A 19,394-nucleotide genomic window follows, 5' to 3' on the forward strand; every position below is an offset into this window, starting at 1 on the left:
ATAGAAGGGCCCAGTTGTGGCAAGATGACAATATAACACAAGGTCATCTTCATTGAGAATAAAGAATTTTAAATTTAAATAGAGAACACCTTCCATTATCAGTGAATTAATCTAAACCCAAATATCTGTGAACTGCAGTCGAACCTCTCGATTTAGCGTCAACGATTCTCGCGAATCTCATAAATATTAAACTGGCATTCTCTTCTGTATCTGAATTATTAAATGTTTGACTTTTTTGGCATTGCAAATGGAATACGTTATCGCCAAATTATGCGAATTTCAATTCGTCTTTAACGTCATTGCCCCTGTATAATCAAACCTCGATTTAGCGCCACCATCATTCGCCACTGAAATTGAGTATAGCGCTAAATTAAAGTACTTCAAACAACGTTTAATAATTCACAGACACTGAAGGATTTCTATTCAATATGGGGAAGATTCGTTGTCAGCACTTTACCGGGGATGGCGCTATATCGAGGTCTGACCGTGATCCTTGTTTCACGCACTTCAGTTTAGCGCCGCACCTCGACTTAGTGCCAATTCCAGACGCCAACGTGTGGCGCTAAATCGAAGTTTTAAAATGGAAATTATAATTTAAAAACTTATTTAATAAAATTGTTATTCGTTTCTTACACTTTTATATCTTAAATATAAGTGGCATGCCAAAAAAGTATAAACTACTCCCTCAAAAAAGAAAAGAAAAAAAAATTGGATCTTCGGAATAAGGTAACAACGCAACAAGTAGACGACCTGTCGATGTTAAATTGACCCCTATTTAGGTGTTACACCCTTAAAACTATACGTGGCTAGATGGCAAGGCGCGAACCCACGACTACCAGTGTTCAGGTTGTTTTTATCCACAGGGCACTGGTAGACTCCAAACAAAAGAAAAAAATAAACTTTAACTACTAAAAAAAAAGATTTAAACATCTGTAATTACATATATAATATAATATTGAAATTATTATATAGTTTGACAAGTTGACAATCGACACGCGCCTGTTACAACACAGCAACAAACATTCTGATTTTCCAGAGCAATTTATAAAAATTAATACACATGTATTATTAAATAATAAAAATATATAATTTTAAATTTATCAAAGATAATTAAAATTTAATTCCCTACGCGTTTAATACACGAAAATTTGAACAAACACCTCCGTCTTTCTGAATGATCCGAAAGAAAAAAAAAAAAAACGCGACACGAAAACTATCTCTTAACGAAAAATGCCCATTATGGACGTCTGGATTCTTTCGACGATGCTATCAAAACAAGGAAGCAACATTCTTTTGAAGTTGCGTGCGGAACAGACTGGTTTTCACGACCTTCAACTTGGTTGGCAATACAATATATCGTAACGCTTCTGCGACGATCAAATAATCTAAGTAACGAGCGAGTTAGAGTTATAACGAAACACGTCAAAAAAAACCAAGCTAAAATTAACAATAACAAAAATTCTACAGTAAATAAATAAATAATAATCCTATTTTTAAAATAATTTTAAAAAAATTCGATTGAAATACGTTAAATTTAAGCCATATTTCGAGATTTGCAAAGGGATCTTCACGTCGACGACCGGGTGGAGAAAATCGCCAATGGCGCGCTGTAAACTTAACTTTAGAAACAACCTCTTAGCTTCACCCATTGCTTAACGATACACGAAGCGATTAAGTATAAACAATCCCGTATTTTTAGAGAGAGATTCTTAAAAAAACTGATAAAACCGTCCTACCTATTAGCTGCATCAATCACTCTTCGATAAATACAATTTCTCACATACACAACAATCACTTCCGGGGTCCCGCGGAAGATATGCATCAGGTGTTAGGCTTAACTGACTGACCAAGTACGGGTTGGAATATGGCATCAGCATCCAAGGTCGCGCCATTAGGCCTAACTAACCCTTTGACGGAGACGACGATGCGGAGTTCGACACCATACACAGGAACACATCGGCAAATGTTAGAAATTTGACGATACTCGTGTGAACGTTCACGATAATGTTGAAAGGGGGTTGATTTCCGATCGATTTTATCCCGTGTTTCGTTTTATAAAGAGGACGTTCTCCTGACGAGTTCCCTGTTGCGCGCTTTCGTTTCTCCACTCTTCGCTGTCGGATGGGCGAATGTCTAGCAACACTGTACTATACATTACAAATACTACTAACAATGTAAGTAGAATCGATATGTTGACGCCGCTTAACAATATCCTTCCGTATCATTGCTGTTTTATATCACACATTTTTTTTTTAATTGCAATAACGTTATGATACATAAATTCCAGCTTGTACCTCTTTCGCTTTCTTTTTTATTTTGTAACTATAATAATGTTCTAGGTCACGTAATTTCTACTTTATTCGGTATTTCTCCCTCAATAATACGTTTTTTTCTCCTCGTATTTTTGAAAAATTCGCCTTGAATACACAAATTTTGGCATCGGAGTACGCACGTTTCCAATGCCTTGTGGAGATTTAAATTCGAATTTTAAGTTAATTTCTGTATCCATGCCCTTAATTTTCCATTTTTTAAAACTAAGAAATAAGAGATTTTCACATTAAGGGCAAATATAATAGAAAAAATTTCCTCATATTCGTCTCACGAAACAGTACGATCCTATACCGGAAATGGGAGTTAAATATTCTCTCTGGAGAGTGCACGTTGCATCCTTCTCATCACGTCATGCTTGCACTTTAAATATATTATATAATATTCTCAACTACTAAAAATCTATAAAATTAAATTTTAAATCAGTTTTTTTAATGCTTAATTCTTGCTAATCAAGGTAGATCAATGTCACTTTCCATATTTATAGAAGATTACACAATGTTGTATTTAGCTATATCGCGTTGAAAGTTGTATGGTAACCCCACCAAATTTTTCATATTTTTGGCTCTGGAATATTATTTTTGTTTCATTTTCACGTTTTTCAAGCATTCACGATGCTAAAAATACATACATTTATTTGGCATTATCTTTAATTTTGGATAATTTTACATCGATATTTTCTCCTCCCAAAACACAATTCGATGGGTAAAAAGCCTTCCTAAATGAATTTCGGCTCAGATTAAGAACAAAAATATTTAAATAAGCCTAAAATAAACTTAAAACACACGAATTTGGGCAATACAACAGACTAAAATTGGAAAATTGAATACATGATGACCATGGAGGAAAGAAAAATCTCTTCTAGTGCCCATAGGGAAGAGTTTAAAATTATATATATATATATATAAGAATAAAAATTAAATTATTAAAGAAAATTAATTTGCTTTTTGTTTATTTTAGGAACCTGCAATAGGAATTTTTATAGCGCAGGTGAATTAACAATAAGAACACGTGGATAAGCGCCTAAGAGGAAAACACAAGAATCGATTGTTGACATTACCAACGTCTTCATCACGTTAACGACTGAAGACGTCACACTAGAACATCGCCATCTAGCGAGAGAAGAGCAAACTAACGTCCAAATTTTGAATTAATTCCCTAGTCACTAATCAATCTACGTAACTTAAGAACTGTGATACAGTTTACACGCCGCTCCAAATTAATAATTAAACCATAGAACAGAAGAAAAACTAAGCGCATCTTTTAAATATATATATTTATTTTTTAATTATAAGTTTAAATAATATAAATAATAAAATAAAACTGGTCTACCTACGTTGAAGAGGATATTTTGCATCCAACTCCTACCGTTTGTAGAACCTCAAGTAAACGGGAGCAAAACGGTACCTTCGAAACGAATGGTTAAATTTCTCCATAAAGGGGAGGCAGGACCCATAAAAATGGATAGAATTATGAAACAAACTCCTAATTTTGACCGCATTGTATAGGCACCTCTTACGAAAAACAAGTTCCAAAGTTAAATTTAGTAAATGAACACGTTATGGGCGTCACCCGCTCCAAGTTATAAATGGTGGCAACTGATCTCCATTGGTGTATATCGACCTAAAATTTTCGAATGAATGTTGTAAATAGAAAATCTTTTATTCTTTTTTTCTATATTTGGACGGTCGAGAAAAGTATTATTTCTATTTTTTTTTTTTTTTTCATTCGATTTAAACATAATTCGCTATTTTGGTTTGCAATTCACAGTCAATGCTTTTATATGTCACGGTTTCGATGGCATGGTCGATGTTTCAACCTCGTAATTTCACCCCAAAACACTTTTTTGCCCTAATATTTATGTTATAGTTAGAGAGATACATACCTTACTTACGTAATTTTCGCCTTATTTAGACGGGCATTTATTTATTTACCTTAAAAAAAACCCATTAATTTTAGGTCTTACTTCAATGGATCAACGTCAATTCGCAAGTAATCTACACAGTGTTATCGCATGTTGAAGATTGTTTTATAGAGTCGATCCGAAGCCAAATCACGCGATTGTACCATTACATTATTATTTAAACAATAAAATATACGAATCTTCAATACATTTTCTACACATTTTAAAATTCGAAATCCATTTATCAGCAAATGATATTTATTTAATTCTAAACATGATGTTGAAGTTATGTAGAAGAATAATTGATAAATTATTTCACAATAATGTTTGCCGGTAGAATTTTATCAATAATTCAAGGACGATGATGATCGGACACGTGTCTGTGTTCAGCATATTCACGTATGGATACATACTTATGCAATGTAACGAGTATTAAAGGCAGATTATGATGTTAATTACATTAGTCGGTATACCATAACAATGCTAAGATTATTCCGCATTTTAATAGCGTTGGGCTAGATTAAATGTAAATTAATTCGACACATTACATGTAGAACACTTCATATAGAATAACTGCAGGCCCTTTATTTATATTTACATTCGGTTATTGATCTTGATTAACACTGAAAATAGGATTTATTGTAGATAATTTTAGTTTGTTACGCCCCTAAATACTATTTATAGATTAACTCTCTAGTAAAATTAATCCTTATTATATTATTGTATAGAAACACTGTAAAGACTTCTAAGATACAGCTTATATACTACTTTATTAAGCATTAATTATCATGAAACACACTCTAAATCGTATTCAGGAGTTTCAGAATATAGACGTTGATCAGAAAAGATTCGGGGTGCAAGACACGTATTCCTGTCGTTTTTTTTTTGGAGAATGTCATTCAATTACTTTATAATTACTTTAGTTACTTAACTGAAGTCAAGAGATGTGGGTTATTATACTTATTTTTATTTTAAAAACTGATTTCTCTGGTATCAATAGAGTGTTGCAGAACCATAAGCACCATCTTGGATACGCTATTGCTCTAAATCCTAAATACCTGATGCGTACTGAGCTTCATCTGCTAACTCCTAAATATTTAGATTATACCTTGAGCCGGATACTGTGCCCTAAGGCAAGACACTGAGGAAATTCCCTAAAAAATTATAGCTATCAAACAATAGTGTAAGACGACACTGGTTACAAGTGCTATACTACACTTTTCTTAATTCATACGTACAAACTTTTGAATTTAGATTAAATATAAGTACATAGTTACATTAACTATGCCACACACCGGGCCAATTTCATCTCCTAAATACCCTGTTACAACGCGATTTTAAAGACTACTAGCATCAAGAATCCGTTGCAAGTTATACAGCTGTTGCTCTTAAACACTCAAACTGCATTTTATGATATGTCTCATAATTGTATACTAAACACCGGCGCAACTATAGTTTCGTTACATGTTTTAACGCACAATAAACCTATTTAAGATACAAAAATTACATAATTAAATCTCGCGTATAAAGTTTTAAGTATCGCCTTGGTTAAATTAAAACAAGCAGTAATTGTTAGATAATCGCTTACAGTTGATACATATTTTAACCTTAAAAAAAAAAGACAATTTTAAAAAATAAATTTAGTAGTAAAGGCTTTTAAATATTCAATCTGGAACAATAATCTTCTGATTAATTGTATACAGCTGACAACCTATACACCTGTCGGATAAGGAAAATTTGTTCGGACAGGTGTATGCCATCACCTGCTTGATTTCACAAATGCGACAGCGTTTGAGCTTAGAGTGGATAATTTATAAATGATTCACATCAGTTAAGGCACACCCATCAAAAAGCCCGATGTGTATTTATTCTTTTTATACAGACACACACATACACACAAACACAAAACACGCGATTCTTTCAAGACGAATTTAAGTATCGTTAATATTAAGCAGGATCCGGACAGAATGGTGCATTAAAAGTGCCTTTTATTATTTCCCATTGGCAGTAATGACGTCACGGATGAGGAGAAACTAAAAAACCCATGACAGCGTCTCTCCACCAGGAGGCGCTTTACTGCCCATATTGTGTCATCCTCCTCTTCCTAAACAAACGGGTCGATGTACTTCGGCTGCCGAGCGTAATTATTAAATGGTAAAGAAGTTAAAAGTTGCTCATCCACATTGGGGGTGACGTCACTCGCCACCGTTAGTTGGCCGTAAAGACGATAGATGGCGTGAGGAAAGGCGCGCGCGCGCGAGAGAGAGGGGGATCGATTGTTCGGAGTAATTCGTCCTTCTCTCAAAACAAACCGAGACGATTGAGGAAGTTTAAAATCGTTCTCCATTGACCCATTTTATCTCACTTTCTCTTTGCGTGCGTAACAAGAAAGATGGTCCCCCTGAAGAATCCCCACGGTTATTGACCCCCTCGAAAATACAAAGCGAATTTTTCTAAGACCGAATGCATTCTCTGGGCCCTCACTCCCGTACAGAGGGCATAAATCATAATACACGGTAAACTCTCAAAAGATTGGGCCAAACAAAACTATTCGCTAAGTCGGATAGTCGCTGTACTAAACAAATAACAACCCACTGTACTTAAAAGAGTGCAGCTTTAAGACACATAACGACACGTGCCCTTATCCAAATCTTTACGACGAAAAGACTACGAGTGTAATTAACACATGGCACGTTCAAACGCGCGCGCGCGCGCCTCACATTAATTCGAAGACATTTTCGAACTTTGTTAATAACTAAGACTGTGTGAGCGCGCGAGGCATGACGTCAGTGACATGTGACGGCAACAGAGCGGTCATTGGGGGCTGGGGTCAGTGTACCTTTGCTAAAACCTGACGGTTTGTGAAAGTTCAATGCTCAGCTTTGGTATCAAAACATTACCCCGATACGATTGATAAATGGTAGAAAAGTGCTTCGAAAAACACTTACTTTGTTGAGCATCGTTCGCCTCTGCTTGAAAGTAGTAGCAAAAATATCAGAATCTGAATAAAATCTTGATTGAAGATTTGACGAAATGGCGTAACACAACACCTGAAATGACAATCACATAAAAAAGAAAACACATCAAAATCTCGCCTTTAATGTTCTTATAAAAAGTATATTTTCTTATAAATATAAGTGTAGAAAATCGTTCTTAATTATACGTGTATATGCAACAACAAAGCCTGTTAAACACTACAAAGTTCGATGATCTTTCGAATTTCATTTGCTTTCGCGAGCGGCACTTTGTGTTCTGATAATTAAAACGCAAAACGCCGCTCGAGAAAACAGGTGATTCTTTTTAGAAAATATATATGCAAAAATACACAAAATAAACACGCACAAAACATAACAATCAGGCCCTATCACTGGGGAGGGACCAAGAGAGCAATTCACATTCGTGGGGCCTCGAAAATATTTATTGCGAATCATTTATTCCATTGTATTTTGTGCTTGTGTAAAAATCTTGCGTAACCTTTCTACCAGTATACCGGGGCCTCAAAATGATAAGTAACCCGGCATCTCTCGACCTCCGAGAGGCCCTGATAATTATGTACAAAATTTATACCAGGTAAACACAATAAATACGTAATCAAACGCGCGAAAACGTAAATTTAAATACGCAATTTTTATGCAAATGAGCCTTAAAAAAACATAAATTTTTGGTGTGGTGCTTCCATACTTAATTGCAATCGTTACAGTGGTGCCAGGAATTGTGGCAAAGGAAGAGAGGGTGATTTAATTTAAAAGAAAGCCATTAAAAGCCCAATTTTATATTACCTTAAATAAGACGAACATATATATATATATATATTGCAATATGGTGCAGTCTAGCGATCATTTGTGTTTCATACACGAATCGAATCCCTGCAGAAACAGTCGGTGTCAACGAACGCAAGAGGACGAGGTGAATGGAACATCGAGAGGGATCTTCAGGACATTGGCCTAGTTTTATCGTCGATCATGTGACTCCAGGAGGCCATCTTCCAGTAGAATGAATACGAAATTCTATTTTTTAATTATAATCATCGTATTTAATATAGAAGGGTTATTTATAAGTCATTTTTATTTATTTATTTATTTATTTTTTCAATTGAATGTAATCGATGTCGATGGATAAGTTTACACGATTACGTGACGTCACGTCCGAAGGCTACTTAATGGCAATGAAAATATGTATCATTTACACGGGGAAAAAAGTCAAATTAGATAATTCTAAATGATTTTTTTTTATTTAAAAAAAAGATACAGAAGAAACAATACTCAATTTTAGGCGATTAGAAACTAATTTAAAGACAAAATATCTTGATTTAATTGCCATTAGACGACATCTGGAAGCTCGTTTAACCGCCATTAAACGATTGTGAGAAAATAAATTGCAAATTTACTACGCTGCTTTGATTCTACAAAATAAAATAAAGAAAAAAAAATCAGTTAAAATACTTTTTATTTCTTATTCATTTCCTTTAAAATGTTTTTTTTTTCTTTTCTTTTCTTAATTTTCTATTTAAAATTCTATTTCGGGATGCAGAAAAATAATAAATAATAATAATAATAATGCAACGTCTTCGGGAAACAAATTGATAAAAATATAAATAAGAACGCAATTAATGAGTTTAATTGAGTTTTCATAATGGTTAGAAGGAAAAATACACGTAAAAATTCAGTCGCAAGTCTGTTAAAACGCAATTAAATGAAATTCGGATTGATAGAACTCAATTAAATGGTAATGCTTACAAGAAAAACGCAATTAAGCGCTTATATAATTGCAATTAAAATCGTTAAGATGAATTTTAATTTTAATTTTTAAAAAATGCAATTTTACAAAAGTTAATTGCGTTAAAAACGCAATTAACTTTTGTAAAATTGCATTTTTAGCGCGTTAAATGCGTTTTAATTTCGTTAAAAATTGCATTTTTAACGCAATTAATTCTGCACTGAATTAATTGCGTTAAAAACGCAATTAATTCAGCACAGAAAGGCAATTAAAGCTAATACTAAACATGTAAAAAAGAATTTAAAATATATAAAATTGCAGTTAATTAAGATTCAGGCGAATTTTTTTTAAAAAAATGCAACATTTTAAACGTAAATGTATATTTTAAAACAACGTAATTAATTTCACTTAAAAATGAAATTAAAATAGTGTTTTTAAAAAAAACGCAATTAAACGGGACTTAAAACAAATCAAGTTTATTTATTTTTTAAACGCAATTAAATGTGAAAAAATAACGCAATTATTTTTACTAAATCCAATGAAAAAACAAAAACAATAATCGATAATAATTATTCAAACAGCTAGTTCTGCTGTATTAAATTGGATTAGAGGTGAGAAGAATAATCGCGAGGAAGCTGGCAGCGCCAAATTGTCAACTATTAACACACGATTAAGAGAAGAAGAAGAAATAAATAAATAAATAAAAGGGCGTCCGATAAATCCATGCGACAATATTATTAATCCCTCTCTCCCCCCCTCCCCCGATATGCATAATTAAGCAATGCACGCGCAATTATCAGCCACTTATCGCACGTAGTAAGCAATCCTCTATTCTCGTCACCTGGAACCTAATCCTAACTGGTAGGGGGCATGACGAACATTGGGTAGTTTTTCCTAGAAGATAGAACTAGGCAGAGAAAGGTCAACGAACCCACTTCCCAGCGAGGTTCCTCGAACTCTTATGTTGTTTGGTTGGATCTGGTGTTGAGACCACTTCGTCGATGACACTTCATTATTCGAATCGGGATTCGGGTTTACGCATGCCCGCTTATCAACCGATGATGTCATCCTCTTATGCACTAATTTTATTTATTTTTTTTTAAATGCATTTATTTTTAATAAAATATAATTGCGGCTCCGACCGAAGCCATTTGCCTGGTAAAGTCGCGTGAGTGAAAATGGTTGAAAATTAATTAAAAATTAACCACGGAACCATAAAAATATATAAATTCCCAACAAATGGGAGAGTTTTTCTTTTTTTTTTCTAACTCTGAGGTGTTAATTTTATTAAGCAACGCACGTGAAATATTTTTCACTGGGTCATATGTTTAGCGAAACCTTACACAAATCTTGTAAATAATCGCTGTACATTGAACGGGAGGGAGAATGGATGGCAGCTTGCAGCGACAATCACGTGATAGACGACCTTGAATACCAAGCACGTGCCTTTAATGTCTCGTGCATGTGCGCTATTCCTCTTCATGACTATTGATAAGAATGGATCAATAGAAAAGACGAATTTTAAATTCTTTTTTTTTTTTCTTCTTCTTTTCTTAGATTTGCGATTAAAAATGTTTAAAATTTCTGAAATTATCTGTCAATTTTACAATAATTTAAGAATATTTTAATACAGTTATTGGTGGCATTTCGCTTTACGTACAGACACGCACGACGTGTGATTTAGAATCTTACGTAAGTGTTAAACTATTTTTGACTGAAAGTAAGGAAGTATTTTCGTCTTTAATAAGAAAACACGAGAGAATTTTAGCTGGTATTAGTCTTTCAGGTTGCAATTTTGAAATTTCTTTCGCGCCCTCACGCAAATTAATACGTGAATGTACCCACATTGCAATTAAGAAATATTCAATCAATCGCGTGATTTCTGCTAAATTTTGGCTTCAAATTCCATTATTTAAGTAAAGTTTTCAGCTGTAATTATTGAGAAACAATCAAAATCCTAAAAGACTTTCGATTAATACCACGATTCAAAAGAGCAGAGGTTCAATTATTTTAATTATATTTTAATGTATACGGAAGCTGAGATCATGAATTAAATAATTAACTAAATAATCTTGAGTTATAACAAGGCATTTTCGGGCATATTTTTAAAGTTTTTGTTAATAAATTACATCTACAGAATGTCTATGGTTTATATCTTCAATGATTTAAATGAATACATCTCATTGCAATAGAGGAATATTCAGTCAGCAATGGAAATCAAATTATGAATCTTACTTTTAAACCCTTTAATTAATACTAAATCATAGATTTTTAAAATTATTTTACATCATTGATTAAGCAGAGATGAGCTACAGATCATAAAACTGAGTACCAAAAGAAATATTCCCTATTGCAATGAAAAGGAGCATTCAGTAAATAATGAAGATCAAGCCGAAATCTTAAATTTTAAAAGGTTAATTTTCTGTAATTCAGCAATTATTTTACATCAGGAGATGATATACAGGTTACAAAACCCAATAACAAAATGGCTATTCCTCATTGCAACGAAGGGACATTCAGTCAAGTAATGGAGACTTATGCTTTTAAGTATCTAATCTTAAAATTCACATATATTTTAGGTTTCTAATTAATAAAACCTCGATATTTTAGCAATTCCTTTACATAAGGTCCAGAAAACACTGTCAAAATCCTCATTGCAACGAAGGAAAACATTCAATTAATCGGAGCAATTTTAATTAAAATCTTCTTTAATGCCATTTTTCCTCGTTTAGTTTACTCACGAGGAAGTCGTAACGATTTCGAAAGACTGAAAAAAAAAGAAAAAAAAAATGATTTGCATGCCGTAATTAAGTTAAAAATAAAACGTTACGAGACCTAAACGAAAGTGAATTGAGCCCGATCGACTTAAAAGCCTTACACGAAGTAAGGTTAAGTAATGCAGTTGGCGGAAGTACTCCAAAGAAAACAGGTTGACAACAAGCAATGAGTAGCAATACGGAAGAAATGAAAATAGGACGTCTACGAATTTACCTGTGGGCATTATGTGCACCAAATGGATAGTTATATTTAGATATCTCGATTCTATATCTGCCACAATATCTTTGTCTGCAGACACGTAAACTATTTAACCACTCTCCTTGATTATGTAACCCCTTTTAATGCTACAAAAAACGAATTTTCGGCAACTCTACGCCGTTTCAAACTTTAATAAAAGCGAAACCTTATCACAGATCGTTACACCTTAACGGTGTACAGACATTCGGGACGTTTCTTCGCAACCTTCTAAGGGGTGGTGTACTAACCTTTCCATAAATAAACACTGCATGTTATTTTTTTTAATGCACCTGTCCTTTGTAGTAAGTATAATAGCGAAGTTACGAGGTGTGCAGCTCGTTATACGTAACTAAAAATGTAAATGGGCAGGCCCTAGGATGGAAGGTTAGATAAAACTGGCCTAGAAAATAATCTAATAATAGGAAATTTATTATAGTAACTTATGATTATTTCTGTTGGTGTTATCATAAATATAAATGTATATTTATATTTTAAAAAAACAAAAGCGGAAACATAAAGAAAAAGTAGGGGATAGGAAGAAGAAAGAAAAAAAAAAAACGATTGGGTAAGACCCGTGCAGAAGGAGCACGTGCATGTCCCTATATCAGTGTTTGAAAGAAAGAGAAAGGGGGGAGGGCAGAATTGAATCGGTCACTCGTTTATTTTTAGATAGACCACAGGTTGGATCAACTATTTTCCGTTCCAAATTCTAATTTCCTCTTTGTCCTATATCGTGACGTCAAAATCCTTTCTCCTTCACTTTTGCCTCTTTCCTTCTTGTTCGCTCGAGCCACCCACTTTTTTTTTTTTAAGACTTATCTCTATTCGTTATACCGCTTTCTCGCCACGTTAAGATAGGCGTTGCGTCACGATGACCGCAACTTCGTTAAGATACGGTTATCTTAATACGGGCAGACACGTCAGACGGACGACATTATACACCCATTTCGTTAAGAATTGTTTATTTACTCTTACTCGATGGCTTAATCCATTCGTAACTTAACCAATTGTTAAATTATTTATGCCTATCCGCTGGCGTAACGTCGTGTAGCGTAGCGCGCGCGTTACTCCCTAATCACTCAAATAACACGAAAAAAATATATATAGTTTCTAAAACACAAACAAACTAATTAAATTCAGAAATGTGTAATATATTTTAAGTATTTTAATAAAAACAAAAAAAAAAATGTGGTGGAAAAAAAAAAGTATGTAGCATGTACGCGCCATGCGACGCGACACGACGCGATCGCTTAGATAATAAACTAGGATCGTGCCGAATTGTTATTACTTGAAATGAAATAATTGAACGGGTTTTTCTTCTCTTCGACTTCATAAAAGAACGAGAGAAGCAGCAATGAATAATAATGAAAATATTAAGGAAAAACATCGCATTTACTTTTCAAGATAAGACATATTTTTTTTTTTTATTGTTATCACAATGGATGCGACCGGAAAAAAATCTAATTTTTAATCTAAAAAAAATTATTTTTTGCGTGTCCTAAAATAGGAAATTATGCATTCATTTTTAATATATTTATTCTAAAAATAATCTTTATATTTACACGCAAATTTCGAATAAAAAAATGCATCGAAAATCGAAGCAAACTGTAAATAATAGTAAATTTTTTCTTTTTTTTTAAATATATTTTCTATATTTTTAGTGGGGGAGCTTCTTGAATACGTCACCAGTCACGCGGGTGGACACGTGATAAAGGTGTCATTCTACTCTTCTTAGGTTAGGACGATGGCACGACTCGATCCGAGATCCTTTCTGAGGGGTCCGAGTTCGAGTTCTAGTCGTAACGTCAGGAATTTTCGTCCCGGTCTGAACTGGATACGTCAGGTTTTGCTCCTTACATTCCTTATTAACCAGCCACCCCATTGAAGGCTGGTCGAACCCCGTGATAGAATTATTTTATAAAAGGCCTACAAGGTTAAAAATCATCCAGTTTTTCTTTGAAAATCGTTTTTTGAATGTGGTGTTTCCTAAATTCGGGATACATTATCCTAGTTATACTTTATTTTAAATACATCATTAACGTTTTTTTTCCCTTAAATTAATTTGTTTTAATTATATTTAATTGTAATTATCGTCTTAAAAAATCACTTTATAAACGTCGGGGTGCATTTTATATTCGTAACAATACAATATATTTATTTATATAAAATTGCCTGTAATTTTTTTTAATTTTACTGCATTTTTATATAAATTTTTTTATTATTTTTATTCCGTTTTTATATCTTCGCTGTACGGTTGATAATTCTTAAACTATATATAAATATATATACACACATAAGTTATTTTTATATATAAAAACACTCGTCGATCGTGACATTTTTTTTTAAAGGAGGGTTTATTAAGTAACTTAATTAATCTTAAATTATTAAATTTATCTATTTAAGTATTCATTAACCTTATTTCTCCATCAGAATTTACTAAACTACTGACTGACATAGAACGTATACGATCCCAACTAATTAATTCATTTTAACTAAATTACAGCTAATTACGTCCCTATAAACTGTTTCGATCTGTTAATTTATAGCTAATAATTAATAAAATTTATGAATTATTAATCTGATCGAGTGCTAAATCGTTAATCGTAACGCACCCCTTCACACAAAAGCGAAAGATAGACGTAACATCGTTACGTAATACATTATCGTAATGAAAAATATAGAAAAAATACCCCTTGTGTCTATGTAGAAAGGGATGGATCTACTTTACACCCCCCTATTTAAATTCTTGTAAACAAAAATATAGACGTAACATCGTTAGGTAACACATACCATCGTAACAAAATGTATAAAAGTACATTATACTTATTGAATATCTACTTTTTACACCCCCTCCCCTGTTTAAACCCGTGTAAACAAATGGTTACGTAACACATACTGTTGTACGAAAAATACAGAAAAATATCTCTTGTGTCTATGTAGAAAGGGCAAGAGTACAATGAACCCACTAAAAATCGCTCTGCCAATAAATATCCTTATTAACTGGTCACAGAGCGAGCACCTGCTCTCCACCCTCCTTACCCCAGAGATGGTCCTCACCTTTTTTACTACTTATAAAAGTTGTATATACATTTTTTTTTCTTCTTCTTCTTCCTTAAATGAAGGTGGCCCTGTTTTTTTTTCCTATTTAATTTCATGCTCCTATGCAACCGGATGATGATAGTCGATCGAGCAGGTGCACCTCTTACAAGTCTATTGTCTGAGTAGCTCACGATTGCTCCAATAAATGCGCAAAGTATAGAGTTGAATGTCAACTTCTGGGGGCTTCGGATGGGGTAGAACCTTTTAAAAATCGCAAAAATACCCATTGTTTTTTTATAATGGGGGGGGATCGAACCCGAATCTTCGCCTCGCACCTGTGGAATTCCATTGCACAGGTGGAATATATAAAATTCTCAATTCGATCAAGCAAATCAATGAACGCACGTGTTCGTAGTTCCGCGTCGTCGGACGCGCTTCAGTCGCGCTGCGCTTACTAAAAGGCTAAGAGTTTCGTAAAAAGGAGGTATTTTTTTGATAAAAATCTGAAATTTTATTGATTAGTTTTTGTTTAAAACTACATTTTTTTGCGTTTGGAATATTAAATATTTATGTTTCGATAGAAAGAGAGTTGAATTGAAGTCGATGCGGCGCGCTAAGCGAAGCGACGCGACGCGCTCGCGAATTTTAACTAATCGTCGTTTCTTTATTAATAAACCCATTAATATAGTTATATTCTAAAAACTTTTTACTTCTTTTTAAAAATCTATATTAAAGAATTTACAAGTTTAAGTAATAAATAAAATTTTTTAAAAGTCCAATTAACAAGCGGGCGATCTCAAGTACGAAGCGATCGATCGCTCGCTCGCGACTATAAAACACTGTAAATGAATAGTTATATTTCATTATTTTTATTAATTTCGCACACTAAAAACTTATAAATTTTCTTTAAAACACAAGCATTTGTTCTATTTTAAAACTAGAAAATGCAGTATTTTATCTTAATGGGAATGCGACACATCGCGACGCGATCGATCGATGCGAGCATCGATTGCATCGACTAGTTTATTTAGATGCGCGAGCGATCGCATCATATCGCATCGGAAACGATTCAACCAACACAATACGATTCTTTCTGAAGAGATGAGAGCGCGACCTTTAACAGAAAACCAATAGTTTTTCCGGTTTTGGGAGTGTTAAATGACACTTAAAACCCTCAGCCCCCTCCCACGACAAATATTTATTTAGTGTCGAAACCTTGCATAATGTGTCCTTCGAGGTAAACGTCCTTGAATAACGAACTTGAAAGCTCGTCAGCGCGCGCGGACTTGATTAGGAAGTCTAACAGTTTAGGCAATAAAGTGACACCCATCGTTAAATGCGACCTCGCACGATATGACCTAGACCTGCCCGTGACCTTAGCGACGAGGTTGCGCATAACCTGACCTATCTCTCAGAAAGGAATTCTTTTTTTTATATACTGTATATATATTTCACTGAATCACCTGCTAAAATTCCAAAGGTGGAACGGGGCGTCATCACCTGTGTAATAAGCCCGCCAATTAAAGAAGTCGGACGAACTAAATTAACATTCTTCTCGATACACCAAAGGCAATGCGACCTAACGACAATCTTAAGAAGCACCCCTCGCGTACCCCTTTGTACGAGTCTAGAAGATCCGGAAAGATGACACTACGCGAAAGATGTCATTGACCTACGTGTGTGCGACGATCTCAAGAATTATGGTCCAAAAACTGTCACAGAATTTTTTTAGGGGAGGAAAAAACAAAATAGAGGGTCCGAAAAGTCACGAAATTTATTATATAACTTCACACTAAGCGTTTATAAATACTGTATATAAAAAGAGGTGGCGTTAACGCGGCACTCGTGGAAACGCGGCGCGCGTTGTACGCGATCCTACGAATCTACAAATGAATTAATTGCGACATTCGATAGTTACGCTGTTTATTTGTAACACGGAGAGTTACGTCACCGGCCAGGAATGTCAAGAATCCGATATCGTAGTCCTAGCACTGGCAGATCCTCACCAATGACCCAACATCGTCGGTTAAAGTCACGGCTGCTAGGAGGGACTAACCTCGGCCATTCACCTTCGGATGGGGTTCTGTGGATGTTGTGTGATCTCGCCGCCTCATTTTCCATCTCACTAGATCATTTAGCAACTTAAAAAAACAAGAAAAAAAAACCCCTATAAATCCTCCGAGTTCCTCAATAAATCCATATATAAAACCGATCCCCCAAAAAGCCACTGTTGGTTATTCACAGGGTGAGTTTATAAAATGGTTGTTTATTTATCTTCGCCGCGATATGTGACATTCTCTTGACAAATGACGGGTCGAGTAGACTCGTGGATCTATTCAAAACCGTATAAGAGTTTATTCTTCACTCTTTTACGTGTGATTTTTACGTGTTTTGTCGAATATCCACGCTCTCTCGGTCTAGTGAAAGTTCCTAAGACGATGCATTATCTGTAGCTACGAAACCGTTACGTTCTATGTACGATACAACAAACATACGAACGAGTTCAATGACCGATGCCGCTAGCGAAAGGCATGAACGAACGAAGCAATTAACATGCAAACCTTCCCCCCCCTTTTTAAAAATAAAAACAAAATAAATAAATAAAAAATATACGTGTTTACGTATTGCATTACACAAATAAAACATTTGGTATATTTATACACACGCGTTAAAACTTATAACAAGGGTGTGATGTGTGAAGTTTTAACGCGCGATTCTGCAATGGGGTGATTCCGAAAAAATCCCGAAATTTCTTCTTTTAAAATATTTTTTAGGGGGATTTAAACCGTTTAATCCCAAGCCACACACTAAAGGTACAATTTGACAGACGTTTCGAGGGGTTGCAATTAAGTTTTAACACAAGGTCGTTGACACAAAGTGACTTACCCAACATCTAGATGCTCTCTTGACTCTTTCCATGCAAAGATTATTATATCCGTTCGGGTTTCATTCGAGTCCTTTTAAGATTTTGATTTACGAAAGAAAAATAATAATAATAAAAAAATCCAACTCTTCCGACTGTAGTGCACTTATCACTAAAACCACGTCTCTAACATCCTTCGTTCGGCATCCCGGAGGAGAAGACTGTCCTGCACCTTCGACCAAGCATTTACACATGGATAGGCTCGACTCGTTCCAACCGGTCGACGTGAGGTGGCGTTGTGTCGGCGTGACGTCAGCACGACGTCAGGTCGTTAAATAGAATCGATTAACGAATCGAGTTTTTCGATTCGGGTCCCTACATTCGCGTCCCCGCTCAAACACGTGACATTTTAAACACGTCACGTGTTACAAGTAAAGTTTATATATACTTAAAAGAGAACGGTTGATGTAGTGGTCCCATGGTGTAATGGTTAGCACTCTGGACTCTGAATCCAGCGATCCGAGTTCAAATCTCGGTGGGACCTGTTAAATTTTTTTTCGTTATTTTTTTTAATGAAAATTTGGCTAAATGGTTCCTGTACTGCGTGAGGAATGTTATGGTAGAATAATTAAATTTTTAAAATTTTTTTACCCAGCCAAAAATGGCCCCGCCGCTTCAAAACTCGACGTCCTTCCACGCCGCAAATTTCGTTGGAATATTTTAAAATAATTAATATTAATGACGTAATATTTCTGGTGTACTTTTGTATTGTTGTTGTTGTTGTTATTATTATTATTATTCAAATTTATTCGGTAGGAAAGGCATCGAAAATTGTGTAAAAGTTCATGAATGGGATGATTCCTGTTGCATTGAAAGGTCGCTGACACACGGCACAATGACAGTGACACTATCTACGGTCGGTTCCTATTGACACGGCACTTCCACTTGTTCGATATTTGTTAAGCGATGACGATAAATGTTGGATCCACCCTTAATTAAACATAATCCTAAAGGATTTAACGAGTCCCGGAAGAGGGCGATCGATCAAATTTCACGATTTTCTATCGACTTTTTTTTACTTATTTTTACTCTTCCATTCTTTTAAAATATTTATTTATTAATCCTTAATGTGTAATTTAATTTTCTCTTTACTCATCTCTCTTCCGTTTCAATCATCGCCGCATCGCGTCGCCATATCGCGCGCGCCGATGTTATCTCGCTTAATTTTAATTTCTCTTGTTAAAAATCCCATTTTAGAATATGAAAATTTAAGATTTTTAATAATATTTGAACTTTTAAAACGAAAGATGTACTGCGAGATTTAGAACATCTCAAACGCGAAGCGACGCGATGCGGCAATCACTGAGTGATTGCCGTATCGCGTCGCGTTTAAAAAAATTCATCTTTATTTCGATTGTTTAAAATTTAAATAAACAATAAAACTTCCGTTTAAAAATAATTTCATACTTTTATTTAATAAAATTTAAAACTTGATTCAAAACAAAATAATAATAATATACAAAAACACGA

General features: G+C 34.4%; 1 protein-coding gene and 1 non-coding gene across 6 annotated transcripts in view; one reads left to right on the forward strand and one right to left on the reverse strand.

The window, feature by feature from the left end:
- Positions 1-18,061, reverse strand: part of LOC111618191 (ecdysone-induced protein 74EF-like) — a 103,161-nt gene extending 85,100 nt beyond the window's left edge. For 2 of the 5 annotated variants that reach the window (XM_023359665.1, XM_023359664.1), the window contains exon 1: positions 1,737-2,130. In XM_023359665.1, coding sequence (XP_023215433.1) covers positions 1,737-1,749 — 13 coding nt within the window. In that variant the 5' untranslated portion in view covers positions 1,750-2,130. Of the gene's footprint in view, positions 1-1,736; positions 2,131-3,664; positions 3,767-7,179; positions 7,282-17,887 lie in introns of those variants that run through there. The other 3 variants (XM_023359667.1, XM_023359666.1, XM_023359668.1) reach the window with 3 other exon arrangements.
- Positions 18,062-18,336: 275 nt separating this feature from the next.
- Trnaq-cug lies at positions 18,337-18,408 on the forward strand. The gene has a single exon. It is a non-coding gene; the product is annotated as a tRNA-Gln (tRNA).
- Positions 18,409-19,394: the final 986 nt, after the last annotated feature.

The sequence above is a fragment of the Centruroides sculpturatus genome, unplaced genomic scaffold (assembly GCF_000671375.1).
Source record: "Centruroides sculpturatus isolate CEXI.00-Female unplaced genomic scaffold, Cexi_2.0 scaffold257, whole genome shotgun sequence".
Classification (NCBI taxonomy): Eukaryota; Metazoa; Arthropoda; class Arachnida; order Scorpiones; family Buthidae; genus Centruroides; species Centruroides sculpturatus.